Below are 26,477 nucleotides of genomic sequence, written 5' to 3'. Positions count from 1 at the left end.
CAATCCCCTCTGAGCAAGCACTAGGCGACAGTGGGGAAGAAAAACTGCCTTTAAACGGGCAGAAACTTCCGGCAGAACCAGGCTCACGAGGGGCAGTCAACTGCCGGGACTGGTTGGGGTGAAAAAAGATGAAGGAGAGAGGGAAGAAGTGTTAGGAGAGAAGGGGAGAGGAGAGGTGAAAATTAAGATGGAACAGAGGTGGAGGGAGACGAGGTGACGTCAGCAGTAGAAAAAATAGAAAAAGTAGAAAAAGCAGGAGTGTCCCTCCTCCAGAAGAAGCGGAAACGTTTTTTCTTCTTTTCCATGAGCTTTTCCACGACCACTTTTTTCTCTAGGATGAGGGTTCTCAACTGATCGGTTGTTTCTTCAACTTCCTTCTCAAGTTTCTGGCATCTTTGCTCCATTTCTTTTAATAGATTGCACTTGTCTGTATTTTGCTGTTGTTTTTCCTTGTGCATCTTTTCTAACTGCTCATTTCTTCTTGTGATTTCTTGAAGCTTACGCTGCAGGTCTTCATTTATTTTCTCTTGTTGCTGCTTTTGTGCAAGCATTTCAGCGTTTTCACACTTCAAGTTGTCTGAGTCCTGGAGAATACGTTTTTTTTCTTCTTCCTGTTGCTCTTTCTCTTGAAGAAGCTCTTTTTTTTTGCACTCTGTTTCATCCAGCCTGACTTTCAGCACTTCGTATTTTTTCTTTATGCCTTTGAGTTGGTCCTGCATTTGTGTGACCCCTTCCTTTTTCTGTCCGAGGATTTGTGCAGTTTGTTCCATAGCTTCATCAAGCGTTCCTTGGAGCGCCTGATTCTTTTGCTCCATGTTTTGGAGATCCCTTTGCATCTCCCCAATAGTAGCATTCGCGCGTTGAAGCTGGGCAGACGTTTCTTTTAATTCAGCACTCTTTGTCTTGTTTTCCTTCATCAGGAACAAAATCTTCTGTCGTGCTTCACCAAACTTTCCTTCCCAGGCCTCACTAATAATTTTTGTGTAAGGCTGGCGTTGCTGTTGTTTTTCCAGCTCTTGATTTCGTGCTTCCAATTGTCTGCACTTCTCCTCCAGTTGAAGCTTCTCTTCTTCAATTTGTTTAATTTTTGCATGTAGGTCGGAGTTTTCCTGTAATGTCCTTTGGACTGATGAGGCACCAATGGATCGTGTCATATCAGGCTTCCCTCTTGAAGTGAGTGGCTGGCCAGACCTCGAAGGAGAGGCAGCAAGATTGTTTATTCTTTGTTGGCATTTTCGTGGATACATTTTTAATCCTGTGCACAGTGACTCTGAAGAGGTTTACAAATACTTTCAAATATAGCTCTGGTCGAACGTTTGAAGGCTGCGAACAAACTGACTAAAACTTGCTGCTCCTGACCCCTATTTATAGAAAAGGCTCAAAGGCATGTGCTTGTGACATCATCACATGTCCTTGTGACATCATCACATGTCCTTGTGACATCATCACTCTTCATGAATCAGATTGTCACATGACATTTTAGAATGCGCCCCCTGCCGCCATCACAGTAGGCCAGACAAAGGATACAGCTTCAGCTATGGTGGTACGTGTGTAGTCGGTTGCAATGTTAGATCTCACGATCGTGAAGGCAAGAAACTGGATTAATCTTTTAATCGTTTTCCATCCTGGCGGCAACGTGAGGGATCCCATGTATCCGATATCACCAAACAAAGACGCCAGGCATGGATTGCAGCGGTGAGACGAGCGGATATCGAGTTCCGTGCAATCCCCAGCTTTTTGTTGGTTTGCTCGCGGCATTTTCTCTCCGGTGAGTTCTAAAGTAATTCATATCACTATCCGATTGTTGAGTCTGACGTCACTAGCCGTGTCTGGGCCTAAACTCTGCTGCAGGTCCATATATCAAATGATCACTGTGGCATTACTGAGAGTTAAAACACTGTCTTAAGTCTTTCATCTTTAATAAAATTATCAGCGTTCTGCTCTACCAGGTGTAACAACTGAGTTAAACATCCAGGCATCCATGACAATGGAATTTATGACATATGAGTTAGAAGTTAGCAGCAAGTTAGCTCGCTAGCTTCTATCTAAATACAATATAGCATGTCCTGACTGCGGGGTTTTGGAAACAAATTAAAACGTACAGCTTTCTTATCACTTCCAACATAAATGAAGACAGAAAACTAAACAGCAGTGACAGTGGCTGCAAATTTTACCAGGGTTTTAGTCAAATGCCCCCCTGTGATTTTACCTGCACCCTGCGATTTGATTTTTAGTTATTTTAACAGCAAACTGAAGAAAAGCCTTGACTCCGTTGCTCCACTCACCACCAAAAAGATTAACGTAAAACATGCATCACCCTGGAGAAACGAAGAAGTCAAAAAACTCAAAAGAAATTGCAGGGCAGCAGAAAGGAGATGGAGGAAAAATAAAAATAATATCAACCATCAAATATTTTCCGAGCAATTTAAAATGTACAATAATACATTAAGGAAGTCAAGAAATTCATACTTCGCCAAAATAATCAGTATTAACAAAAATAATCCCAAGGTCCTCTTTTCCACCATAGATCATTTATTTAACCCTGATTTTAACAGCTCCCAAAGAACCCCCACAGACTCGCTCTGTGAGCAGTTTGCAGACCACTTCAGGGGAAAGATCAGCGCCATCAGATCTGATATTTTATCTAATCGCGATATGATTGTAAACACATCTGAGGGCTCGATTGTACCTGAGGAGACACTGGACAGCTTTGTCCTGGTTAATGCTGAGAACTTTCAGAAGGTTTTCTCCACAGTGAGACCCACCACATGTCTTTTAGATCCAATCCCCTCTTCACTCTTTAAAACACTTTATGGATTTTTTGAGGCTGAGCTTTTATACATGATGAATTGCTCTCTTCAGTTGGGTGTCTTCCCTGCTGCCTTTAAAACGGCGGTGGTGAGGCCCCTTCTGAAGAAGAGCAATTTGGATTGTAATGATTTTAATAACTACAGACCTGTATCCAACTTACCATTTTTAAGTAAAGTCTTAGAAAAACTTGTTTTTACTCAGATTACTGATTTTCTCAATGATAGACAGATCCTGGAGATATTCCAGTCTGGATTTAGGGTGAACCACAGCACAGAGACGGCTCTCCTAAAGGTTTTAAATGATCTTAGATGTAACTGGGACGCCCAAAAGCTCTCAGTCCTGGTGCTGCTGGATCTAAGCGCAGCCTTTGATACAGTAGACCACGCTATTCTTTTAAACAGACTAAAACACATGGTGGGCCTCTCTGGTGCTGTACACAACTGGTTCACTTCCTATCTCTCTGACAGATCTTTTATGGTGAGTATGGATACATGCTCCTCTAAGATCCATAAAATGACATGTGGTGTGCCTCAAGGGTCGGTTCTAGGCCCTGTACTTTTTAATTTGTATATGTTGCCTCTCGGCAGTGTCATCAGGAGGCATGGAGTGAACTTCCACAGTTACGCTGATGACACGCAGCTGTACATCTCCGTGTCTCCTGATGACACCAGACCAATGGATGCCCTTTTTAACTGTATCTTGGATATAAGATCTTGGATGGCAGAAAACTTTTTACAGCTTAACCAGGACAAAACTGAAGTTTTAATTGTCGGTCCTGAAGCTCAGAGAGAGAAACTCTTGTCTAAATTAGAGGCATTTTCACTATGTCCTTCGCTACAAGTGAAAAACCTGGGTGTTATTTTTGACTCTGAGCTTGGTTTTATCCCACATGTTAAACATGTAACCAAAATTGGATTTTATCATCTAAAAAATATAGCCAGAGTCCGCCCTATTCTCTCTCGGGCCAACACGGAGATGCTGATGCATGCTTTTATTGCCAGTCGCATTGATTACTGTAATGCCCTGCTCTCTGGTCTTCCTAAGAAGAATATTTCAACTTTACAACTCTTGCAAAACTCGGCAGCTCGTGTGCTGACGAAGACCAGAGGGCGGGCCCACATTACACCGGTTTTAGAATCGCTGCATTGGCTCCCCGTGTGTTTCAGGATCGATTTTAAAGTTCTTTTATTGGTTTTTAAATGTCTTAATGGTCTTGGGCCTTCTTATCTCTCAGATCTGCTTTTACCATACGAACCCTCGCGGACCCTGAGGTCCTCTGGTACTGGCCTTTTGATTGTCCCTAAAGTCAGGACACATACTCACGGAGAGGCAGCTTTTCAGTGGTATGGTCCTCGTCTGTGGAACAGCCTGCCGGAGGAGCTCAGGGCCGCAGAGAACGTACATGTTTTTAAGAACAGGCTCAAGACCCACCTTTTTAATTTAGCTTTTACTTAGCGTTTATTTATTTTTTATGCTTATTTATTCTATCCTGTTATTCTATTATTAATTTAGGATTTACCTAATATTTTTTGATTTTATTCTTATTCATTTTTTAATCTTCTTACTCTATTTATATTTATATTTATATTGTATCCTGTTCTTATTTATTTTATCATTTTACCCTGTATATATCGTATTGCGTCATATCTCCAGTGTTTCCTCGGAGGGCGCTCTCTGCACCGGGGCTGTTATTGACCGTGGCTGCTGGTCTCTGGGGTCCTCTCAGCCTGGTTGGGGGGCTCCTTGGCCTCCCTCCGGCTGTGTGCCCAGCCCGGAGGCTGCGGTCTGTGACCGGCTCCCGGTGCAGACGGCTCTCTGTTATAATGTTTCCTCACTTGGCTCATGCGAGCCCAGCCCAATTTTTACTCTTTAAGTGTGCGCGTGTGTGTATGTGTGTGTGTGGGTGGGGGTGGGGGGATATATGTGTATTGAGAGTGTGGGGAGTGAGTTGGAGGGTGGGGTGGGCTGCTTTTAACTATGTAAAGCACTTTGTGCTACATTTTTTCTGTATGAAAAGTGCTTTATAAATAAAGCTTGATTGATTGATTTGTAGGGTTACTGAAGTTGGGCTAGCTGGTATATAATGATGTGCTACGTGACCGCTAGTAACACAGCTATGTTAGCACAATATAAACACGCTAACTTTTTTTCCACTCGATAAAAGTTAACGTGAGTGTTCTCGGTGGTCAGGAACAAATGTAATCGCATGGCAGGATGCTGTAAAAGGACCAAACCAAAAGGCTTTTAGTGGGTTTTTTTTTCAATGCGCTGCGGTCATAGATAATGAGATAAAACATGCTAATGTGTGATGCTGCAGAACCACGTCATGTCGACTGAGTAGCTTTTGATTTGGCATTATTGCAGGCAAACCAGCATATGAAATGGATGTAACAAATCCAGACTGGGCACCAACACTGCACATGGGGCACGACGACAAACCTGTGTCAGACTCGGACCGGCACGCAAGGCGTATGCAACGGAAGCGAAAAAGAGCACCCATTGCAGGTAAACACCCCCCTCTGAAAACATACTAAATTGCTCTTATGGTACACTAATCCGCACATAACTTAAAGATGAATCACACACCTGTCATTGGAATATTGGTGTACATTAACCTTAAGTCTATGCACTATTTTTTATCTTACAGGCTTGATGATCGATGAAGGTCTGACAGAAGAACAACAACCATGTCATGGAGGCAGTGGACAGCAGTTGTGTTGGACAAGTGGAGGTTGACGTACCAGCTGCAAATGTGGACAGTGGTGATGGGAGTGACAGCGTCACGGAAGCTGAAGGGCAGACGAAGGACTGTGTGTGCAGTCAACAGGGCAGAGCAGAAATAAACCGGCTGTTGGAGGAGAACAGACTGCTTCGAGCACAGTTGCAAAAGACAGAGCTGAATGAAACTTTCTTAAAGGACGATACCGAAAAAGTAAGATATTACACTGGACTATATTGTTATGCTGTCTTAATGTCCCTCTTCAACACTGTCAAAGATTTCCTGCCAATACCGAAGAAACTGACAGGTTTCCAAATGCTCTTACTCACACTAATGCGTCTGAGACTTGATCTTCCAGTCCAGCATCTTTGTCATCTATTCCATGTGTCGCACAAAACACTGTCTTCTGTCTTCACCGATACCATTGATGTTTTGTATGCCCACTTAGGAGCACTGGTGCACTGGCCTGAGAGGCACTGTCTGCAGGCGACAATGCCTCCACAGTTTACTGAAACTTTTGGAAAACGAGTAGCAATCATTGTTGACTGTTTTGAGATTCGAACAGAAAGACCATCTAATTTAAAGGCACGCGCACAAACATACTCTCATTACAAGGGTACACAGACCATAAAATACCTCATCGGGATTACACCCCATGGAGCTATTTCTTTCATTTCCAGGGGATGGGGGGTCGTGCATAGAGCAGGGCGATATGGCCAAAAATATTTATCACGATATATATTTGAAAATTTGCGATAACGATATAACCGACGATATAATTGATGCGAGACAAAATACAACTCCACAACATTACTAGCGCAAAAAGACAACCTTCCATTTATTTTCACTTAAACAAGAAGCTGGTTTTTATGTACATTAAAGCTTTATAAAAATGTAACAGTGCAAATGCAAATTCCTTGCTGAAAGTTTAACCAAAAGGCATTTCCAGTAGAAATGGGCTGACATATCCTGAGCATAACCATGTATAATATCCACTGAAGTTAAAAAGAGGTGCTTTGCAACATTAAACTGCAGTGTGCAGTACGCATTTTTCGGACCATAAGGTGCACGGGATTATAAGGCACATTAAGCGAAACAAAGCAGTCAGATAAATCAAACTTTATTAAACTCATTCTTCTTGCTTCCTCCACTTCTGTACCATTGATTCATTAATGTTGAATTCTCTGGCAGCTGCTCTATTCCCATGTTGTTGCAGTATATTAATGACTAACCTGGTATTGTGGATAGATTATCTCAGTTGTTCTCCTGACTGAAGTTTGGTCCGTTTACAGCATCCTGCCATGCGATTGCATTTGTCTCTAACCATGAAGAACCTTCACGTTAACTTTTATAAGTGGAAAAGTGTTAGTGTTCGTCCTCCAGCTTCACTGTTTATGTTATGCTAACATAGCTGTGTCGCTAGCGATCACGTAGCACATCATTATATACCAGCTAGCCCAACTTCAGTAACCCTACAAACGTCACTGCTGTTTAGTTTCCTGTCTTCATTTATGTTGGAAGTGATAGCAGAGCTGTACGTTTGATTTTTTTCAGAAATCTCTCAGTCAGAACATGCTATATCATGCTTAGGTAACTAGCGAAACTAGCGAGCTAACTTCCGCTAGCTTCCTGCTAACTTCTAACTCCATTAAATGTAATAACTTTTTGTTTTCATGGAAGTTAAACTTTATAGTTACACCTGGTAAAGCAGCAATGCTGATCGTTTTACTAAAGATGAAAGAATTTAGACAGTTTTTAACTCTCAGTGATGCTGCAGTGTTGTTTGACCTGAAGCATACGGAGTTTAGGACCCAGATTACTCCCAGATTTAAGAGCATCTTAGTCCGACAAATACGACAATAACGACGACCGCTTGCATGTTCTGCAAAAAAATGTGCTTTGTCGTGTATCTGACAGACAAACACCAAACCAGTTCCACATCACGGAAGTTGCACCATTTTTACAAACCAATTCTGGTTCATCTGTTTCACTCAACAATCGGCCATGTGCGTATGAAAACAAAGGCACTGCGCATGCGCGTTTTACTCCCATTCTATCGCGATATTTCATTTTCCTATCGTTGCCTAACATTATACCGGTATTACCGTGAATGGTATAATATGGCCCAGCCCTAGTCGTGCATCAGATAAACACATCATAGAGAGATGTGGCATTCTTCAAAAGCTGTTACCAGGGGACGTAGTATTGGCTGACAGAGGCTTTGACATCAGAGATGCTGTAGGAATGATGTGTGCGGAGGTCAAGATTCCAGCTTTCACAAAAGGCTACTGTCAACTTGATGCAAGGGACGTTGAACAAACGAGAGCAATTGCCCACCTGAGAATTCATGTTGAGCGAGTAATAGGTAGTTTGCGCAACAAGTTCAAAATGTTACACACAGTCTGATTACTCTTATCATGTGAGGCTGAAGACACAACACTTCTTGATAAGATCGTTAAGGTTTGCTGTGTTTTTGTTAATATGTGCCCCAGTGTTGTTGTCAAACCAGGGCCAAATGACACTTGCTCCTGTTGAGTATTCTTAAAGCTGTTCTTTTGGATGTACTGTACATTGTAAATAGTTGTACTTTGTGTGAAGTTGTTTTAATAAAACAAAAAAGAATAGTATATTTGTTTGTTTTTCTTTATTATAGATCTATTCACATGTACACAGCAATCACATAAAAATGAAATGCAAACTATTTACATCGCACCACACAGCTGTCATCAATCTTTAACCACAACATGAAACATTACAGGCTATTTAGAGCAGCACGTTGTTTCGAGAAGTATTTCCCAACAAGTTCAGGAAGGCACATTTTACGAAAGAAGTCTTGTGCTTTCTTTAAGCGCGGTTTCCAGAAATCCACAGCAGGGAAGACGCGAGTCACAGCAAGGTCTCTCTGTGTCCACACAACGAGGCCACAGTGGCTGGCGCCCGTAACAAAGACTCAGCGTCTCTGTTGTGTAAACACGCCAGTGATTGGGGTAATGTGGGTGACTGTGTAGTGTAGTTGGTGTAATAGTTTTCGACTCCACACAGTCACTGCTTTGCTGTGCTTCTGCAGCGTATCCAGTAATGGTGACAAATCCTCCAGCGTTGCAATAGGAAGCTGCTCTTAAGCGCAGAAAGAATTGTTTCCAGGGATTTCTATTTGTATCCAGCTTGGCGTGCAGGATCCTTTGTGTAATCTATGCTTACATATGTATTTTACACACAGACAATGTGAAAAATACAACACATTGCTATGGATTGATGCTGAAAGTGCTAATTGCACTAAAAAATTTAGCTGAAAAAAATAACACCAACTAAATAGATAAGCATGTCTGTTAACAAAAACCCCCAAACGCTTTACCCAACTGGGGTTTTTCAACTACCTCACTGACAGAATGAGCCCAGGTATTGCCAGTGCCACTGATGGAAATGAGCCACAGCAGCTCTTCAGCACCTACAAATGAGACCTGCCCACACCAACAAGCAAGAAGGGAGACCAGGTGGCGAGCATCGCCACACTTTCCAATCCAATAAACTACCATTGCAGTTAGTAGTAAGTGGTTGATTAGTGCAGCAACAACAAAAACACACTGAATGTCATTTTAAAATACACAAAATGTTTTATTTTACATTCTATCGAAGTTCCTGCTGGAAAGTGCTGTACTGTACAAGATGCTTCCCTCACCGCAAACTCAGGTTTACTGCTGGATAAATTTTATTTCCACATTAGTCAACTCAACAACCAAGACAGAGCACAATAGAGACAATAAGGGGGTGGCTGTAGCTCAGGCGGTAGAGCAGGTCATCTGCTGATCGGAAGATTGGTGGTTCGATTCCTGGCTTCCCCCAGTCTGCATGCCAAATATCCTTGGGCAAGATATTAACCCCAAATTGCTCTCCGATGCATCCATCGGAGTATGAATGTGTGTGAATGTTACTTAGAAAGCACCTAGAACAATGTGCTTGTGCGAATGGGTGTGAATGGGTGAATGCACAAGTTGTGTAAAGCGCTTTGAGTGCTCAGAAGAGTAGAAAAGCGCTATATAAGAACCAGTCCATTTACCAATATGTGCACTGGTCTAATGATGTTTATGGCTCCCAAAGTATCGAGTATTGAGGTCTATTGCACTGTTGACTATTTACAAAAGTATTGCACAAAAGGTATTGCACAGTGAGGTGAAGAGGCACTACAGCTTAGTTGTTCCCCCCTCCTTTGTCCTCCTGTTTCCCCTCCCTCTCCCCTCCAGAGAGGAGTTAAACAGTCTGATGGCGTGTGGGACAAAGGAGTTTTTAAGTCTGTTAGTTCTTGTCTTGGGGAGAAGCAACCTGTCACTGAACAGACTCTTCTGGTTGTTAATGGCCGTGTGCAGAGGATGCCTGGCATTGTCCATAATGTCCATCAGTTTCTTTAGTGTCCTTTTCTCTGCCACTGTCACCAGGGTGTCCAGCTTCATGCCGACCACAGAGCTAGCCTTCCTGATCAGTTTTTCCAGCCTGGATGAGTCCTTCTTTGCTGTGCTGCTCCCCCAGCACACCACAGCATAGCACTTTAAGAATCTAAAAGATAACAAAATCTGATAGGTAAAAATAACATTTTGAACCAACTAGGTGGTTCCCAAAAATCTGGCGTGCTGTGAGTCCTTAAAAAAATTGAGGAAACCGGAAAAGTAGCAGGACTAAATAACTCTGTACAGCAGATGAACTGTATCTGGAAATCATGTCCTTAAGATGTAGAAAAATATAAAGAAAAGCAAAGACTTGAAGTACCTGAGAGATGCACTGGCCCTTTAATGGATCCATCTGCTGTTTGCTGAAGCCTCATCAGAAACGGTCTCAGTGGAAGGCTGTCAGGAAGCCATTTTTAGTGAAGAGAAACAGGGAGAAAAGGCTGAGGTATGGTAAATTACACGAGAACTGGACTATATCAGTGGCAACAGGTCTTACAGCATTATGAATTCATATTTGACATTTTTGGTTCAAATAATTGTTGATATGACTCCAACAGAGGGTGTTTACATCCATCTGTAAAACACGATGAAGGCTCTGCCAGTGGTGTTGGGAATCTTGAGAAAGCTGATGGAAATATGAACCAGATATTAAGATTTTCATTAATCATGCAGTCCCAGCTGAAAAGCATCTAGTTGGAAAAGGCATATTTTTATTCATTACGACAATGATCCCAAACACACGGTGAATACAATAAACGTATACCTAGATCAGTCATGGATTGGCCTCCCCAGAGCCCAGACCTCAACATTTATTAAAGCAGTGTGTTCCGGAAAGAGAGAGTCCAGGCTATGTTCGATAGTAAAGGTGGCCATACCAAATATTGACTTTCAAGTACATTTTTGCCTTATGTACTGTATTTCCATTTATGTTTGCACGTTTCAGTGAATTGCTCTGCCTATTTCCCATTTTCCCAGCAGAATATAACGAAATGAGGATGCCTCAAGACTTTTGCAATATTGTATCAGAAGGAGAAAAAAGGTGACAAATGTCCCAGTTCTTCGTGGTTAATCTTGTTAATGTTGCCTTCTGTTTTCTAATGGTTTCCTGCCAAAAACCCTAAAAAAGTGTTCTCCAACCTCGTGAATTGAAAACACTGGATTTGTTATAAAATAACTTCTAATTAGCTATTATTTCACAGAGGAAATAAGATAATCGATAAAAGAAAAAAAGACGTGAAAAGGAGACAATAAAAGAAGCCCCTTCCTTTCCCACATGTGCTAAACTTAGAGCCAAAGCCTCACCCTGCCGCTTTCCGCTTCATTAGAGCTGTTTAAACAAAACAAGTTTAAAATAGGGTTTCTATCTGAAACAGCACATGCAGTTAAAAGGCCAATGTGGAAAATAAATCCTTGTGATTATAGTTGAACAGGAAGCAGCACTTGCTCTGCCTTTCAGCCCCATTGAACAAGACGTCAGCAGCTCTATGGAGGTAGTTTAGTCTTTTTTACAAATTCAAAATTAAATATGCGAGCACTCAAAAATTAAGGTTCACTGAGAAATGTCCTCATTTTTTAAAAAGAAAGGCATATTCCTTGTTATTTAATACAACATTCAATTGATCAGAAATGTTAGAAATCATGGTAAATGGGCTCATCAATACAAAATCATGATTGTCTTTTTAATTGTATAACTTTGTAGACTACTTTTCCCAAACCATCACTCTAGTGCTCCACTGGCACCTCGTATTACTTAATGCAAGTAGTTTACAGGTGTTGTGTCGTGTCTTTCTACAGATGTAGAAAGGTCAGCTACTCAAGAGACCTTCCCCAAATCTCCCTCATCTTCATCTTCGTCAACGAGGCTCTGTCGGTGATCCTGCGCTCAGTCCACTCAGCTGTCAATCACACACTTGCTCAAGGAGGTCATCCTGGTGGACGACAACAGCGATGACGGTCAGTATAGATTAAATATTTTCTTCAGCTAATACCAAATAAGAAGAGTGGCTTTTTCGCCCTCTGATTAGAAGATGGTTTATAGTGAGTGAAACACAGAATTTCCATCTAAAATCCACTGAGTCATCAGCAGGATTTCTACTGAAAGCAACAAAATACACATCAAATTGTCATTCAGCATCCCAGAAATAATTATCTTATACAATAAGTGTCATGTAACCTGAATATAATTATATAATTAAGTTTTATATTATTATAAAACTGAAACTAGTGAATAACCTTTGCACTGTCCTCTTCCTGCTGTGACAAAACAAATTTCCCACGTGTGGGACTAATAAAGGTTATCTTATCTTATCTTATCTTATCTTATCTTATCTTATCTTATCTTATCTTATCTTATCTTATCTTAAAAAGGTGGCGCGGTCGTTGATGCTCAGGAAGCAGTAGACCCCCGTTGGTGTTGTTTAGAGTGAGTTGGAGCTTAAAACAGCACCGCAGGGAGCTGAGTGAGAACTTTTATGTCATCTCTCTATTTGCATGTGTGCTTCTGTATTTCTTTATTTATCAACTGTGTTGTTGTGGTGATGAATTTGTATGTTTTTTATGTTTGTTTTCAGCTTTTGATAGTGTAGCAGTGACAATAGTTGGCATACATTAGTGGTTATTTAGGATAGGATGAGCTAATAAGCCATCATGTCTTTGTATTTTGCTAGGAAAATGGGAAATAGATGCAGCAGTTTACTGAAACTTGCAAACATAAGATGCCAGATGCATCTCTCAGGTTGTGTGTCAGTTTTGTGTTATTTCTTAAGGACACAACTTTCAAATTCTGTTCGTCTGCTGTAGATGTTTTTATTTAAGCTGCCAGTTCTTTTGTCCTCTACTTGTTTAGTTTCTTGACATATGTCAAGTTTTTGGCTAATAGCTCTTTGGTAATCACCTTGCTGGTGTGTTATCGTTGTCATTTTTTGTGCAGGAAACAAATTGTGTATTTGTGACAAGCTGCTGGTAATGTGCCAGTAACGAATTTGTCCCTTGAGTTAGGTGCCTTTATTATGTGTGAATGATTCATAGGAACAAACAAATAAAGGACTGCACTGAAAATTATAATAAAATGATGTCCAAAGAAAAATTTGAAGGAGCTTCAGAAAGCCTGAAGAACGTGAAATAAATTACAGAATTAAAAGACAGTTCGGTTCCTTGGAAGCAAAATGTAAAGACAAAATGTTCACACATGGCTCTATGCAACTAAATAAGAGCTTTAGGATTGTCTGAAAGTATTTGTTTGGGTTTTTGCTCGTAATTATCTGCTCCACTCTATGTTCACCTGTTCCTTATTACCCGGCTGCTCTAAAGTGATTTCTGCCAATCTTTGTCAGCTCATCTGTGAGCTTGTTTCACTCATGCGCTCTGCAACAGTCCCTCATGTTATTCTCTGCTTCACAGGTTTTTTACTCATTTTCCACCCCTTGGGCTTTGTTCTCCCAATATCAGCTTTATTTAAATAAGCTTTCTTTATGGTGGTTTTGCTGATTTTCTGTATTCATTTGGAAAAGCTTACAAACCTAACACAAATAATTGGGGTATAACCCTCAATCTCATTGGGCCTGTTTGAGTGCACATATGTCAATGAACTTAAAAAGGGCTAGTATGTGCACTTTGCTAAAGAAATGCTTTGATTATATATATATACAGTGAGTATATTTTCATAGGTACAGTGGGGCAAAAAAGTATTTAGTCAACCACCGATTGTGCAAGTTCCCCCACCTAAAATGATGACAGAGGTCAGTAATTTGCACCAGAGGTACACTTCAACTGTGAGAGACAGAATGTGAAAAAAAAATCTTAGACTCAGACCCTGTGACAAGGTCTGTGAAAACCACGTTTTTATGCCTGAAATACTACAGTACTACACTCCCACCAGATGAGCTCATGCAGCCTGTCACGAACCGGGACATACAACCATGACAAAACAGGAGATGCACACACAATTTATTGTGTTATTAATTTAGATCAACTGTGCTAATATAGTATACCAAAATGAAAACAATAACTCAAATTTCAGATATTTGAGGTTGTGCTGAAAATAATGGTGCCAAATAAGGCAAGAAAAACATATTTTAAAGGTGAAATATAGAGGTAAAATCAAAAATAGTCAAGAACGGCCAATTATACCCTGGACCACAGAGGGTTAAATTTGAAAACGGTTTAAAAAAAAACATCCCCATTCTAAAATGTCATGTGACAATCTGATTCATGAAGAGTGATGATGTCACAAGGACATGTGATGATGTCACAAGGACATGTGATGATGTCACAAGCACATGCCTTTGAGCCTTTGAAGTTTTTCTATAAATAGGGGTCAGGAGCAGCAAGTTTTAGTCAGTTTGTTCGCAGCCTTCAAACGTTCGACCAGAGCTATATTTGAAAGTATTTGTAAACCTCTGTAACATCACGCTCCAAAGCCCTGTGACGTTTCTGTGTTCTGTGACGTTGTCCCAAAGAAAGACCTTTAAATGCGATAAATAGCCTAAACGTTTTCGTTTATGACTAGTTTACCGTGTTATGACTGTGAACAGGGGGGAAGTCGCGCAAGAGAAATGTCGACCAAAACAATTGCAAGTAAGCCAAAGTCAGTTCCTAAAAGTCAACCCGCAGGTGTTTCCACCACCATCAGACCCTCCACTTCTGTAAGACCTCCATTAAGAATAACTGATGCAAAGAAAACCGCTCGGGTGGGAAAAACTCAGAATGGAAGACCGGCAGCTGTGAAACAGCCCCCGAAGAGGGATATGAAAAAGAATGTGGACAGTAAACTGGTCAGCTTAATTACAAATGAAATTGTATACAGTGGAGCGACTGTGTCATTTGATGACATCGCAGGGCAGGATCTGGCAAAGCAAGCACTTCAAGAAATTGTCATCCTTCCTGCCTTAAGACCTGATCTCTTTACTGGTCTGAGAGCTCCTGCACGTGGCTTGCTTTTATTTGGCCCACCAGGAAATGGGAAGACCATGCTCGCCAAAGCAGTTGCTGCAGAGTCTAATGCAACATTCTTCAACATCAGTGCTGCTAGTTTGACCTCCAAATATGTGGGAGAAGGCGAGAAGCTCGTACGAGCACTCTTTGCAGTTGCAAGAGAGAGACAGCCCTCAGTAATCTTCATCGATGAAGTGGACGGCTTGCTCTGTCAAAGGAGGGAGGGGGAGCACGACGCCTCTCGCCGTTTAAAAACTGAGTTCCTCATTGAGTTTGACGGGTTGCAGTCAGGAAAGGATGACAGAGTACTTGTAATGGGAGCAACGAACAGGCCCCAGGAGCTCGATGAAGCAATATTAAGGCGCTTTGCAAAAAGAGTATATGTGACCTTACCCGATGAGAAGACAAGATTTACGCTGCTGAAAAATCTTTTGGGAACGCACGGGAGTCCACTGAGCCAAGACGAACTGTCCTGTCTTGCAAAAGTGACTGAAGGATATTCAGGGAGCGATTTGACAGCATTAGCCAAAGATGCTGCACTTGGCCCAATAAGAGAGTTGGCACCAGAACAAGTCCGTGTTATAGCTGCTGCTGAGGTGCGCAACATTAAGATGAAAGACTTTGAGGATTCTCTGAAGCAAATCAAACCAACTGTTAGTCCAGCAACTCTTAACATGTACACCAAATAGAACAAAGATTTTGGTGGTCCTTCTTCAATAAATCCAAATCCAGTCAGGCTGGATGAAACAGAGTGCAAAAATAAAGAGCTTCTTCAAGAGAAAGAGCAACAGGAAAAAGAAAAAAAACGTATTCTCCAGGACTTGGAGAGAAGAAATCTACAACTGAACAAATTAATACAATGAAGGACAGAACACCTGAACTGGAAGGAGAAGTATTGGAAAAACGATGTTCAAAGATGCAGCGTAGGATCAATGAAATGGCGAAAAAACACTCAGAGGTCATTAATGAGATGTTGTTGAACTCAGACAACTTGAAGTGTGAAAACGCTGAAATGCTTGCACAAAAGCAGCAACAAGAGAAAATAAATGAAGACCTGCAGCGTAAGCTTCAAGAAATCACAAGAAGAAATGAGCAGTTAGAAAAGATGCACAAGGAAAAACAACAGCAAAATACAGACAAGTGCAATCTATTAAAAGAAATGGAGCAAAGATGCCAGAAACTTGAGAAGGAAGTTGAAGAAACAACCGATCAGTTGAGAACCCTCATCCTAGAGAAAAAAGTGGTCGTGGAAAAGCTCATGGAAAAGAAGAAAAAACGTTTCCGCTTCTTCTGGAGGAGGGACACTCCTGCTTTTTCTACTCTTTCTATTTTTTCTACTGCTGACGTCACCTCGTCTCCCTCCACCTCTGTTCCATCTTAATTTTCACCTCTCCTCTCCCCTTCTCTCCTAACACTTCTTCCCTCTCTCCTTCATCTTTTTTCACCCCAACCAGTCCCGGCAGTTGACTGCCCCTCGTGAGCCTGGTTCTGCCGGAAGTTTCTGCCCGTTTAAAGGCAGTTTTTCTTCCCCACTGTCGCCTAGTGCTTGCTCAGAGGGGATTGTTGGGGTTTTCTCTTTTCTTTTTTTTCCCCTTCTTATTACCATTTTCCTTTATTTACCGATTTGTTTTGTTTACTTTTCTTTTACGTTGTTTCTTTATTTACTTGTTTAACTTTTTTTCAACTTATGTAATAAACTAATAAACCAATTGAATTTATCCTCTGCGTATTTTACATCTAATCTTTAAAGAATATTTCCAAAACATTTTCAAACATCACGATCTGTCTTTTGTTTGCTTGTTAAAACCCCGTAAATGGTGAAGTAAAAACCCTGTGATATGGTTTAAAACATCAAAATAGACTAAACAACTAGTCTAAAACTAAGAGACACAGGATAAAGTTGGTGTGAAGGTTTCAGTCTGTGAATGAATCTAAGCACCATCACCTTAACTTTAAATTCATCTCTGTTACCCTCTTTGTGACTGAACTCTGACCGTGAGCACCACAGCCACTGCGCACCAGTCACACACACTTTAAATCCATCACAGTAAACCAGTTAGTTTACCTCAGTTTGTTTTGCAGCACATTTCACAACATGCAAAAGCATAATGTGCCATGTACAGACTCAAAATCTGATTTAAAAACATGAGGACTGACCTGTAAGCTTTACATTTACAGTTTATCACATACCACTGAGCAGTTCTTACCTGTAATTCTAAGCCCTCTTCTTCCTTTTCTGGTTTAAAACATCAAATTAGACTAAACAACTAGTCTAAAACCAAGAGACACTTAAATATTAAGTTAAACCTCTGGGGTTGCCGGACGCGCCGGCGCGTCAAAATCACATGACCAATTTAAGACGACACAGCTACAAGATGCAGCGATTCAGAGGCTGTATCCCAATTCAGGGTCTGCAGCCTTAAAGGCCGCATTTTAAGGCCGATTACGTCACCATGCCAGTCTCCTATTGCCAGAGGCTGAAGTGTGTGTGCAGTCACCAGGTGATAATCTGATATCGTCTACTTCCCCACTGATGTTAAGTAATATGAAAAAAATAATGAATCCCACCTTAGGCCGAATGTGTGACTCTCTTCGTAGTGGAAGAGAGAATGAATCTTCCCATCCGAATTCACGGCAATCAGTCTGTCAATCAAATCCTGTGGAGTAAAATGAGAGGCTTTGAACAAGAATGCACCGGATAGGGTGCAAAACGAAAACTGTGTGGAAATTTACAATGGGTAAGGTGGAGAACGTATATCAGTCTCAGTGTGAGAGGGTTTATTTGAATGCGTTTGAAGTAAAACAAATGGGTGGGTGGTGTTTGGAGGCCAAATAAAAAGTGCAAACATGCCCTCAGATGGATGACAAAAAAAAACTGCAGTGTGTGGAAAAGAAGAAGAAGAAAAACACTTACAGGTATGGAGGTTGGCATCTCCCTCAGGGTGTATTCGCTTTTGTTGGCCAAAGACTGTCGGCCCAGCAGTTGCCACACCGACTGGGAAGAGGAGAGGAGGTTGACCAAGTACAGGAAGGACTGAAGAGGAAAGTAAATACAGCAGCTGTTAGAGAGAAAAAATGTATTTGCTTTTAAAGACCATTGTGAATGCATTTGTGCACGTCATGGATTGATCAAATCCTAACACATAATAATAATATAACACTATTCAACTACAAACACTACCGATAATATGACAAATAATATCTGTAGTATTCAAAGCAAAACAAAATGTAAAAAGAATTTATGATTGCAAAGATAAAACATGGTTTACCACACTCTCAAAACTGAATAAGACATATATTCTGAGCAGAGTGGTTGAGCAGAAACCTATTGCAGCCTGAAGAATATTAAACTACAGGAAAGCTCCCTGCATTTTTCACTGGGTCTGGTAGAACAGGGAAAACATATCATCAAAAGCATCAAAGGAAAAAAAGAGAGACACTTGCACAAACGAGCTACAACTTAGATTATATTAAACAGCTTCAAAGAAACGTAAAGAAAAAAACAAGATACGATGGATTTTTTTTTCTAAAATAGAAATATCTATACTTTCATGTGTCTTCTGATGTTTCTGTGCATGTGTGAACTTATCTTCATATGTACTACCAAACCTCCTACTGTACTTAGCACAGATTAAAGCAAAGACTCGAGTTAATTCACCAAAGTGCTGGTGTGTGTATATTTAGTTTTCCTTTGACCTCAGCATATATGTATAACCCACTGATAAGGCAGACTTTAAAGTCGCCTGTGGCAGGACACAGTTTACACATCACTGGCTGTCCGTATTCACTTGGCTAGTCTCTCTGAGAGAGATGACTTGGCTGCTGTCAGAGGCCAAGCATCAGACACACACAGACAGGCTCACGCTGGAGCTTGTTGAAGCTTTCCTGAGAGAAATTCTGCCAAAAACATAACTAAAAATGCAGTCTTATGAAAGTAAGGCTTATTTGCCCAGACACCCATAAACCAATCAGCAAAAAGCCTTTCTTGTTAACAAAATCACTATTGCCAGTTTCTTAAATATGAATATTCACAAGTGAATTTTCTACATGGCTGCTGGTATCACAGCAACACATGGACCACTATTCTGAGTCCTGGGTTAATAATAATTGGAATCAATTTAATTTTAATCAATTTAAACACCTTTGTAACCAGTGAGCTAAAAACATGATGGAAAAGCAAAACTTCTAAGAGATCTGTGTCTGTACTATTATGTAGATATCTAAAAATTGGGGCATTGTGGGCTCCAGGAAGTTTCTCCTTCTCCCTCTCTCTCTCACACACACACGCACGCACATACATACAATACCTTAATGCAACTCCTATCTGTGGGGTCAATGGGAGTTGGTTTGGGACGGACCACTCTGATGTCGTCACTGCTGCACTCAAGAACAGACCATAGCTCTAGTACCAGGGCCCGAATAAAGCCTGAGACAGAACACGGAGAAATTTGTTGTACCAAACATTTATTTGAAATAGCAGCAACTAAAATTATTAACAGTGCTTTAATAAATAAACGACTGACTTTGTTATTGTGTGCAATCTTTTAAAGAAATCTGTCTTTGCATTGCTGGCACCGTTTTGATTGGAGGATTTGAATCTCAGGAAGGAAGGAATTTATAATGCCACTCCCTTTGATCCCATTTAATCTCTTCCCTGTTGCACTTTGGCCTGTCAGTAACTACATTTGAATTTTGCAGCTCAAGCTTGCACATAAAGGCTGGATAAAAACGTTAATGCAATCAAAATGTACGCAGCCCTCGCTGGAAAACTGGGGATACAGTACAGTACATAAATGATGAAGCAAAGACAAAACATTAGTGTCATGGAAGAAGAAATAGTCAGTGCATCACGGGAAGCTCCCAGCAATAAAACCTGCATTTGTATTGACACATAAACCTTAATTTGTGAGCAATTTTCAGTGTATTTCAGTTAAATTAACGAGACAAATATAACAAAAGGGATTTTATACTTAGAAGAAGAATATGAAATTGAAATATTAAACTAAGAAAACTATAAATACTGCAGTTCTAGAGTTACAGATATACAATTAAGCTTTGCATATCAGTGCTGTATAACCCAGGGAATGTACTTTTTTTTTTTTTATAATTGAATAGTAATGGAAATCATGAACTGTTTTTCAGAGGTCATAGATCAAATGAGCAGTAGAGTTTTTCTCACAGAATGGTTCTTTCACATAGAAAGCAGTGTGTGCTGCAGGTTTAGCAAATGGCCCATCATTTGTAAGCTCTGTCTGGACTATATCACTTTTTGAGGTCATCCTTCTTTCTGTCAGTCTGCCTTTTTATCGATGGCACAAACATATGTCACATCATGGAACACATGAGTGCTCCACAGCCAGCGCTGCTCAACACAGCAGGGAACTGTTCTTGCGTGGGTAAAGTCATAGGAGAGAATAGGTTTCAGAACGCAGCGGTGCTGTTATAAGCGAAGGGCTGATAAGTAATCAGACTTCTTTTCCCATAACCAGTTGAGTCGCCCCTTCTAGCCAATAGAAAGAATGCAGGATTAAAATATTTGTTCACTAGCTTCATTTTTTGACCTCTTTTGACAAGAGTACGGTATTTCCTGGAGCCTTTTGCATATGGATAAACCTAGTATCAGTATACAACTGATATGTGAATCCATTTATCAAAAAAGAACGCCTCTTCTTACTCTTTCTTACCCAAACAAAAACGGTTTGACAAATACATTTCTCCCTAAGCTGCCTTAAGTCTCCTTTATACCGACAACACAAAAACAACAACAACAACTTATAATATAAGCCTTAAGCATCACAGCTGACAAGTGTTTGTTGTGTCCAAATAACTGCAATAGTACCTGAACTGTGCAGAGCCACAACTCCCGGAGCAGTTGCTGCCACCTGTGTCACCATCACCCCGTAGCCAAACTTCTCGCAGCTGCTCACCTACAGAAAACACACAGAAATCTCATACCCCTAGAAATATTTCAGCCTTTCACTATCACAGTTTTTGGTTATCAGGTAAAAAATGAATGAGAGTTTGGAAAAAGGATGGAAAAGGTTTAGGTCAAATGTAGTACTAATGTATCATAAAGGGAGATGTGTAAGTAAATCTGGGATTCTGGAAAGGCACAACATAATGTAGTTAAACATGCTGTGGAGAATTTAAATTGTAAATTGATATTGGAGTGTGCAGGCCCTTCATTAATTACAACACAATGCCACAACTAAAAATAGACAAAATATAATTACATTCCATAATTAAAGTGTAATGCCAAACTAGAGAAGCAATTACAATGGTGCGTAAACAATGGCAGTAAATTAAGCCCACGGGGGATCAGCTAAGGTTTGCAGCAAGCCTGAGTGTTTGTGTGTTTACAATTTGAATCTTAGACTCAGACCCTGTGACAAGGTCTGTGAAAACCACGTTTTTATGCCTGAAATACTACAGTACTACACTCCCACCAGATGAGCTCATGCAGCCTGTCACGAACCGGGACATACAACCATGACAAAACAGGAGATGCACACACAATTTATTGTGTTATTAATTTAGATCAACTGTGCTAATATAGTATACCAAAATGAAAACAATAACTCAAATTTCAGATATTTGAGGTTGTGCTGAAAATAATGGTGCCAAATAAGGCAAGAAAAACATATTTTAAAGGTGAAATATAGAGGTAAAATCAAAAATAGTCAAGAACGGCCAATTATACCCTGGACCACAGAGGGTTAAATTTGAAAACGGTTTAAAAAAAAACATCCCCATTCTAAAATGTCATGTGACAATCTGATTCATGAAGAGTGATGATGTCACAAGGACATGTGATGATGTCACAAGGACATGTGATGATGTCACAAGCACATGCCTTTGAGCCTTTGAAGTTTTTCTATAAATAGGGGTCAGGAGCAGCAAGTTTTAGTCAGTTTGTTCGCAGCCTTCAAACGTTCGACCAGAGCTATATTTGAAAGTATTTGTAAACCTCTGTAACATCACGCTCCAAAGCCCTGTGACGTTTCTGTGTTCTGTGACGTTGTCCCAAAGAAAGACCTTTAAATGCGATAAATAGCCTAAACGTTTTCGTTTATGACTAGTTTACCGTGTTATGACTGTGAACAGGGGGGAAGTCGCGCAAGAGAAATGTCGACCAAAACAATTGCAAGTAAGCCAAAGTCAGTTCCTAAAAGTCAACCCGCAGGTGTTTCCACCACCATCAGACCCTCCACTTCTGTAAGACCTCCATTAAGAATAACTGATGCAAAGAAAACCGCTCGGGTGGGAAAAACTCAGAATGGAAGACCGGCAGCTGTGAAACAGCCCCCGAAGAGGGATATGAAAAAGAATGTGGACAGTAAACTGGTCAGCTTAATTACAAATGAAATTGTATACAGTGGAGCGACTGTGTCATTTGATGACATCGCAGGGCAGGATCTGGCAAAGCAAGCACTTCAAGAAATTGTCATCCTTCCTGCCTTAAGACCTGATCTCTTTACTGGTCTGAGAGCTCCTGCACGTGGCTTGCTTTTATTTGGCCCACCAGGAAATGGGAAGACCATGCTCGCCAAAGCAGTTGCTGCAGAGTCTAATGCAACATTCTTCAACATCAGTGCTGCTAGTTTGACCTCCAAATATGTGGGAGAAGGCGAGAAGCTCGTACGAGCACTCTTTGCAGTTGCAAGAGAGAGACAGCCCTCAGTAATCTTCATCGATGAAGTGGACGGCTTGCTCTGTCAAAGGAGGGAGGGGGAGCACGACGCCTCTCGCCGTTTAAAAACTGAGTTCCTCATTGAGTTTGACGGGTTGCAGTCAGGAAAGGATGACAGAGTACTTGTAATGGGAGCAACGAACAGGCCCCAGGAGCTCGATGAAGCAATATTAAGGCGCTTTGCAAAAAGAGTATATGTGACCTTACCCGATGAGAAGACAAGATTTACGCTGCTGAAAAATCTTTTGGGAACGCACGGGAGTCCACTGAGCCAAGACGAACTGTCCTGTCTTGCAAAAGTGACTGAAGGATATTCAGGGAGCGATTTGACAGCATTAGCCAAAGATGCTGCACTTGGCCCAATAAGAGAGTTGGCACCAGAACAAGTCCGTGTTATAGCTGCTGCTGAGGTGCGCAACATTAAGATAAAAGACTTTGAGGATTCTCTGAAGCAAATCAAACCAACTGTTAGTCCAGCAACTCTTAACATGTACACCAAATAGAACAAAGATTTTGGTGGTCCTTCTTCAATAAATCCAAATCCAGTCAGGCTGGATGAAACAGAGTGCAAAAATAAAGAGCTTCTTCAAGAGAAAGAGCAACAGGAAAAAGAAAAAAAACGTATTCTCCAGGACTTGGAGAGAAGAAATCTACAACTGAACAAATTAATACAATGAAGGACAGAACACCTGAACTGGAAGGAGAAGTATTGGAAAAACGATGTTCAAAGATGCAGCGTAGGATCAATGAAATGGCGAAAAAACACTCAGAGGTCATTAATGAGATGTTGTTGAACTCAGACAACTTGAAGTGTGAAAACGCTGAAATGCTTGCACAAAAGCAGCAACAAGAGAAAATAAATGAAGACCTGCAGCGTAAGCTTCAAGAAATCACAAGAAGAAATGAGCAGTTAGAAAAGATGCACAAGGAAAAACAACAGCAAAATACAGACAAGTGCAATCTATTAAAAGAAATGGAGCAAAGATGCCAGAAACTTGAGAAGGAAGTTGAAGAAACAACCGATCAGTTGAGAACCCTCATCCTAGAGAAAAAAGTGGTCGTGGAAAAGCTCATGGAAAAGAAGAAAAAACGTTTCCGCTTCTTCTGGAGGAGGGACACTCCTGCTTTTTCTACTCTTTCTATTTTTTCTACTGCTGACGTCACCTCGTCTCCCTCCACCTCTGTTCCATCTTAATTTTCACCTCTCCTCTCCCCTTCTCTCCTAACACTTCTTCCCTCTCTCCTTCATCTTTTTTCACCCCAACCAGTCCCGGCAGTTGACTGCCCCTCGTGAGCCTGGTTCTGCCGGAAGTTTCTGCCCGTTTAAAGGCAGTTTTTCTTCCCCACTGTCGCCTAGTGCTTGCTCAGAGGGGATTGTTGGGGTTTTCTCTTTTCTTTTTTTTCCCCTTCTTATTACCATTTTCCTTTATTTACCGATTTGTTTTGTTTACTTTTCTTTTACGTTGTTTCTTTATTTACTTGTTTAACTTTTTTTCAACTTATGTAATAAACTAATAAACCAATTGAATTTATCCTCTGCGTATTTTACATCTAATCTTTAAAGAATATTTCCAAAACATTTTCAAACATCACGATCTGTCTTTTGTTTGCTTGTTAAAACCCCGTAAATGGTGAAGTAAAAACCCTGTGATATGGTTTAAAACATCAAAATAGACTAAACAACTAGTCTAAAACTAAGAGACACAGGATAAAGTTGGTGTGAAGGTTTCAGTCTGTGAATGAATCTAAGCACCATCACCTTAACTTTAAATTCATCTCTGTTACCCTCTTTGTGACTGAACTCTGACCGTGAGCACCACAGCCACTGCGCACCAGTCACACGCACTTTAAATCCATCACAGTAAACCAGTTAGTTTACCTCAGTTTGTTTTGCAGCACATTTCACAACATGCAAAAGCATAATGTGCCATGTACAGACTCAAAATCTGATTTAAAAACATGAGGACTGACCTGTAAGCTTTACATTTACAGTTTATCACATACCACTGAGGTTCTTACCTGTAATTCTAAGCCCTCTTCTTCCTTTTCTGGTTTAAAACATCAAATTAGACTAAACAACTAGTCTAAAACCAAGAGACACTTAAATATTAAGTTAAACCTCTGGGGTTGCCGGACGCGCCGGCGCGTCAAAATCACATGACCAATTTAAGACGACACAGCTACAAGATGCAGCGATTCAGAGGCTGTATCCCAATTCAGGGTCTGCAGCCTTAAAGGCCGCATTTTAAGGCCGATTACGTCACCATGCCAGTCTCCTATTGCCAGAGGCTGAAGTGTGTGTGCAGTCACCAGGTGATAATCTGATATCGTCTACTTCCCCACTGATGTTAAGTAATATGAAAAAAATAATGAATCCCACCTTAGGCCGAATGTGTGACTCTCTTCGTAGTGGAAGAGAGAATGAATCTTCCCATCCGAATTCACGGCAATCAGTCTGTCAATCAAATCCTGTGGAGTAAAATGAGAGGCTTTGAACAAGAATGCACCGGATAGGGTGCAAAACGAAAACTGTGTGGAAATTTACAATGGGTAAGGTGGAGAACGTATATCAGTCTCAGTGTGAGAGGGTTTATTTGAATGCGTTTGAAGTAAAACAAATGGGTGGGTGGTGTTTGGAGGCCAAATAAAAAGTGCAAACATGCCCTCAGATGGATGACAAAAAAAACCTGCAGTGTGTGGAAAAGAAGAAGAAGAAAAACACTTACAGGTATGGAGGTTGGCATCTCCCTCAGGGTGTATTCGCTTTTGTTGGCCAAAGACTGTCGGCCCAGCAGTTGCCACACCGACTGGGAAGAGGAGAGGAGGTTGACCAAGTACAGGAAGGACTGAAGAGGAAAGTAAATACAGCAGCTGTTAGAGAGAAAAAATGTATTTGCTTTTAAAGACCATTGTGAATGCATTTGTGCACGTCATGGATTGATCAAATCCTAACACATAATAATAATATAACACTATTCAACTACAAACACTACCGATAATATGACAAATAATATCTGTAGTATTCAAAGCAAAACAAAATGTAAAAAGAATTTATGATTGCAAAGATAAAACATGGTTTACCACACTCTCAAAACTGAATAAGACATATATTCTGAGCAGAGTGGTTGAGCAGAAACCTATTGCAGCCTGAAGAATATTAAACTACAGGAAAGCTCCCTGCATTTTTCACTGGGTCTGGTAGAACAGGGAAAATATATCATCAAAAGCATCAAAGGAAAAAAAGAGAGACACTTGCACAAACGAGCTACAACTTAGATTATATTAAACAGCTTCAAAGAAACGTAAAGAAAAAAACAAGATACGATGGATTTTTTTTTCTAAAATAGAAATATCTATACTTTCATGTGTCTTCTGATGTTTCTGTGCATGTGTGAACTTATCTTCATATGTACTACCAAACCTCCTACTGTACTTAGCACAGATTAAAGCAAAGACTCGAGTTAATTCACCAAAGTGCTGGTGTGTGTATATTTAGTTTTCCTTTGACCTCAGCATATATGTATAACCCACTGATAAGGCAGACTTTAAAGTCGCCTGTGGCAGGACACAGTTTACACATCACTGGCTGTCCGTATTCACTTGGCTAGTCTCTCTGAGAGAGATGACTTGGCTGCTGTCAGAGGCCAAGCATCAGACACACACAGACAGGCTCACGCTGGAGCTTGTTGAAGCTTTCCTGAGAGAAATTCTGCCAAAAACATAACTAAAAATGCAGTCTTATGAAAGTAAGGCTTATTTGCCCAGACACCCATAAACCAATCAGCAAAAAGCCTTTCTTGTTAACAAAATCACTATTGCCAGTTTCTTAAATATGAATATTCACAAGTGAATTTTCTACATGGCTGCTGGTATCACAGCAACA

The 26,477-nt window shown here is 40.7% G+C and overlaps 2 protein-coding genes across 3 annotated transcripts; one reads left to right on the top strand and one right to left on the bottom strand.

Annotated features, from left to right (window-relative positions):
- The first annotated feature begins 477 nt into the window (after positions 1-477).
- Positions 478-8,157, top strand: LOC146661721 (uncharacterized). Of its 2 annotated transcripts, XM_085418216.1 has the most exons (3): positions 478-1,768; positions 5,176-5,316; positions 5,459-8,157. In XM_085418216.1, exon 3 carries the CDS (start codon positions 5,504-5,506, stop codon positions 6,287-6,289), a length of 786 nt encoding a protein of 261 aa, XP_085274342.1. In that variant the 5' UTR covers positions 478-1,768; positions 5,176-5,316; positions 5,459-5,503; the 3' UTR covers positions 6,290-8,157. The 2 variants fall into 2 exon arrangements, with proteins under 2 accessions (XP_085274342.1, XP_085274341.1); XM_085418215.1 differs by lacking the exon at positions 478-1,768 and having other exon boundaries at positions 4,782-5,316.
- Positions 8,158-9,124: 967 nt separating this feature from the next.
- LOC146661720 (protein broad-minded-like) lies at positions 9,125-20,857 on the bottom strand. Its single transcript, XM_085419501.1, has 6 exons — positions 20,836-20,857; positions 19,212-19,330; positions 17,819-17,938; positions 17,473-17,561; positions 10,292-10,368; positions 9,125-10,081 (listed from the first exon to the last, which is right to left on the bottom strand). The coding sequence occupies exons 1-6, from the start codon at positions 20,855-20,857 to the stop codon at positions 10,074-10,076; spliced, it is 435 nt and encodes a 144-aa protein (XP_085275627.1). The 3' UTR covers positions 9,125-10,073.
- Positions 20,858-26,477: the final 5,620 nt, after the last annotated feature.

The sequence above is a fragment of the Rhamphochromis longiceps genome, linkage group LG9 (assembly GCF_057381845.1).
Source record: "Rhamphochromis longiceps isolate RC_006_pf linkage group LG9, R_longiceps_female_GT1.1, whole genome shotgun sequence".
Taxonomy (NCBI): Eukaryota; Metazoa; Chordata; class Actinopteri; order Cichliformes; family Cichlidae; genus Rhamphochromis; species Rhamphochromis longiceps.
This window is presented reverse-complemented; position numbering and strand designations above follow the sequence as displayed.

Bases quoted from the DNA above. Each gene is read 5' to 3' on its own strand.
- LOC146661721 (XM_085418216.1), top strand. From the start codon at position 5,504: ATGGAGGCAGTGGACAGCAGTTGTGTTGGACAAGTGGAGGTTGACGTA.
- LOC146661720 (XM_085419501.1), bottom strand. From the start codon at position 20,857: ATGAGATTTCTGTGTGTTTTCT. The intron at 19,331-20,835 runs GTAGGTGAGCAG...GTTCTGTCTCAG, and splicing joins GAGATTTCTGTGTGTTTTCT to GCTTTATTCGGGCCCTGGTA. The intron at 10,369-17,472 runs GTGGGATTCATT...GCTTCCTGACAG, and splicing joins AGTCACACATTCGGCCTAAG to CCTTCCACTGAGACCGTTTC.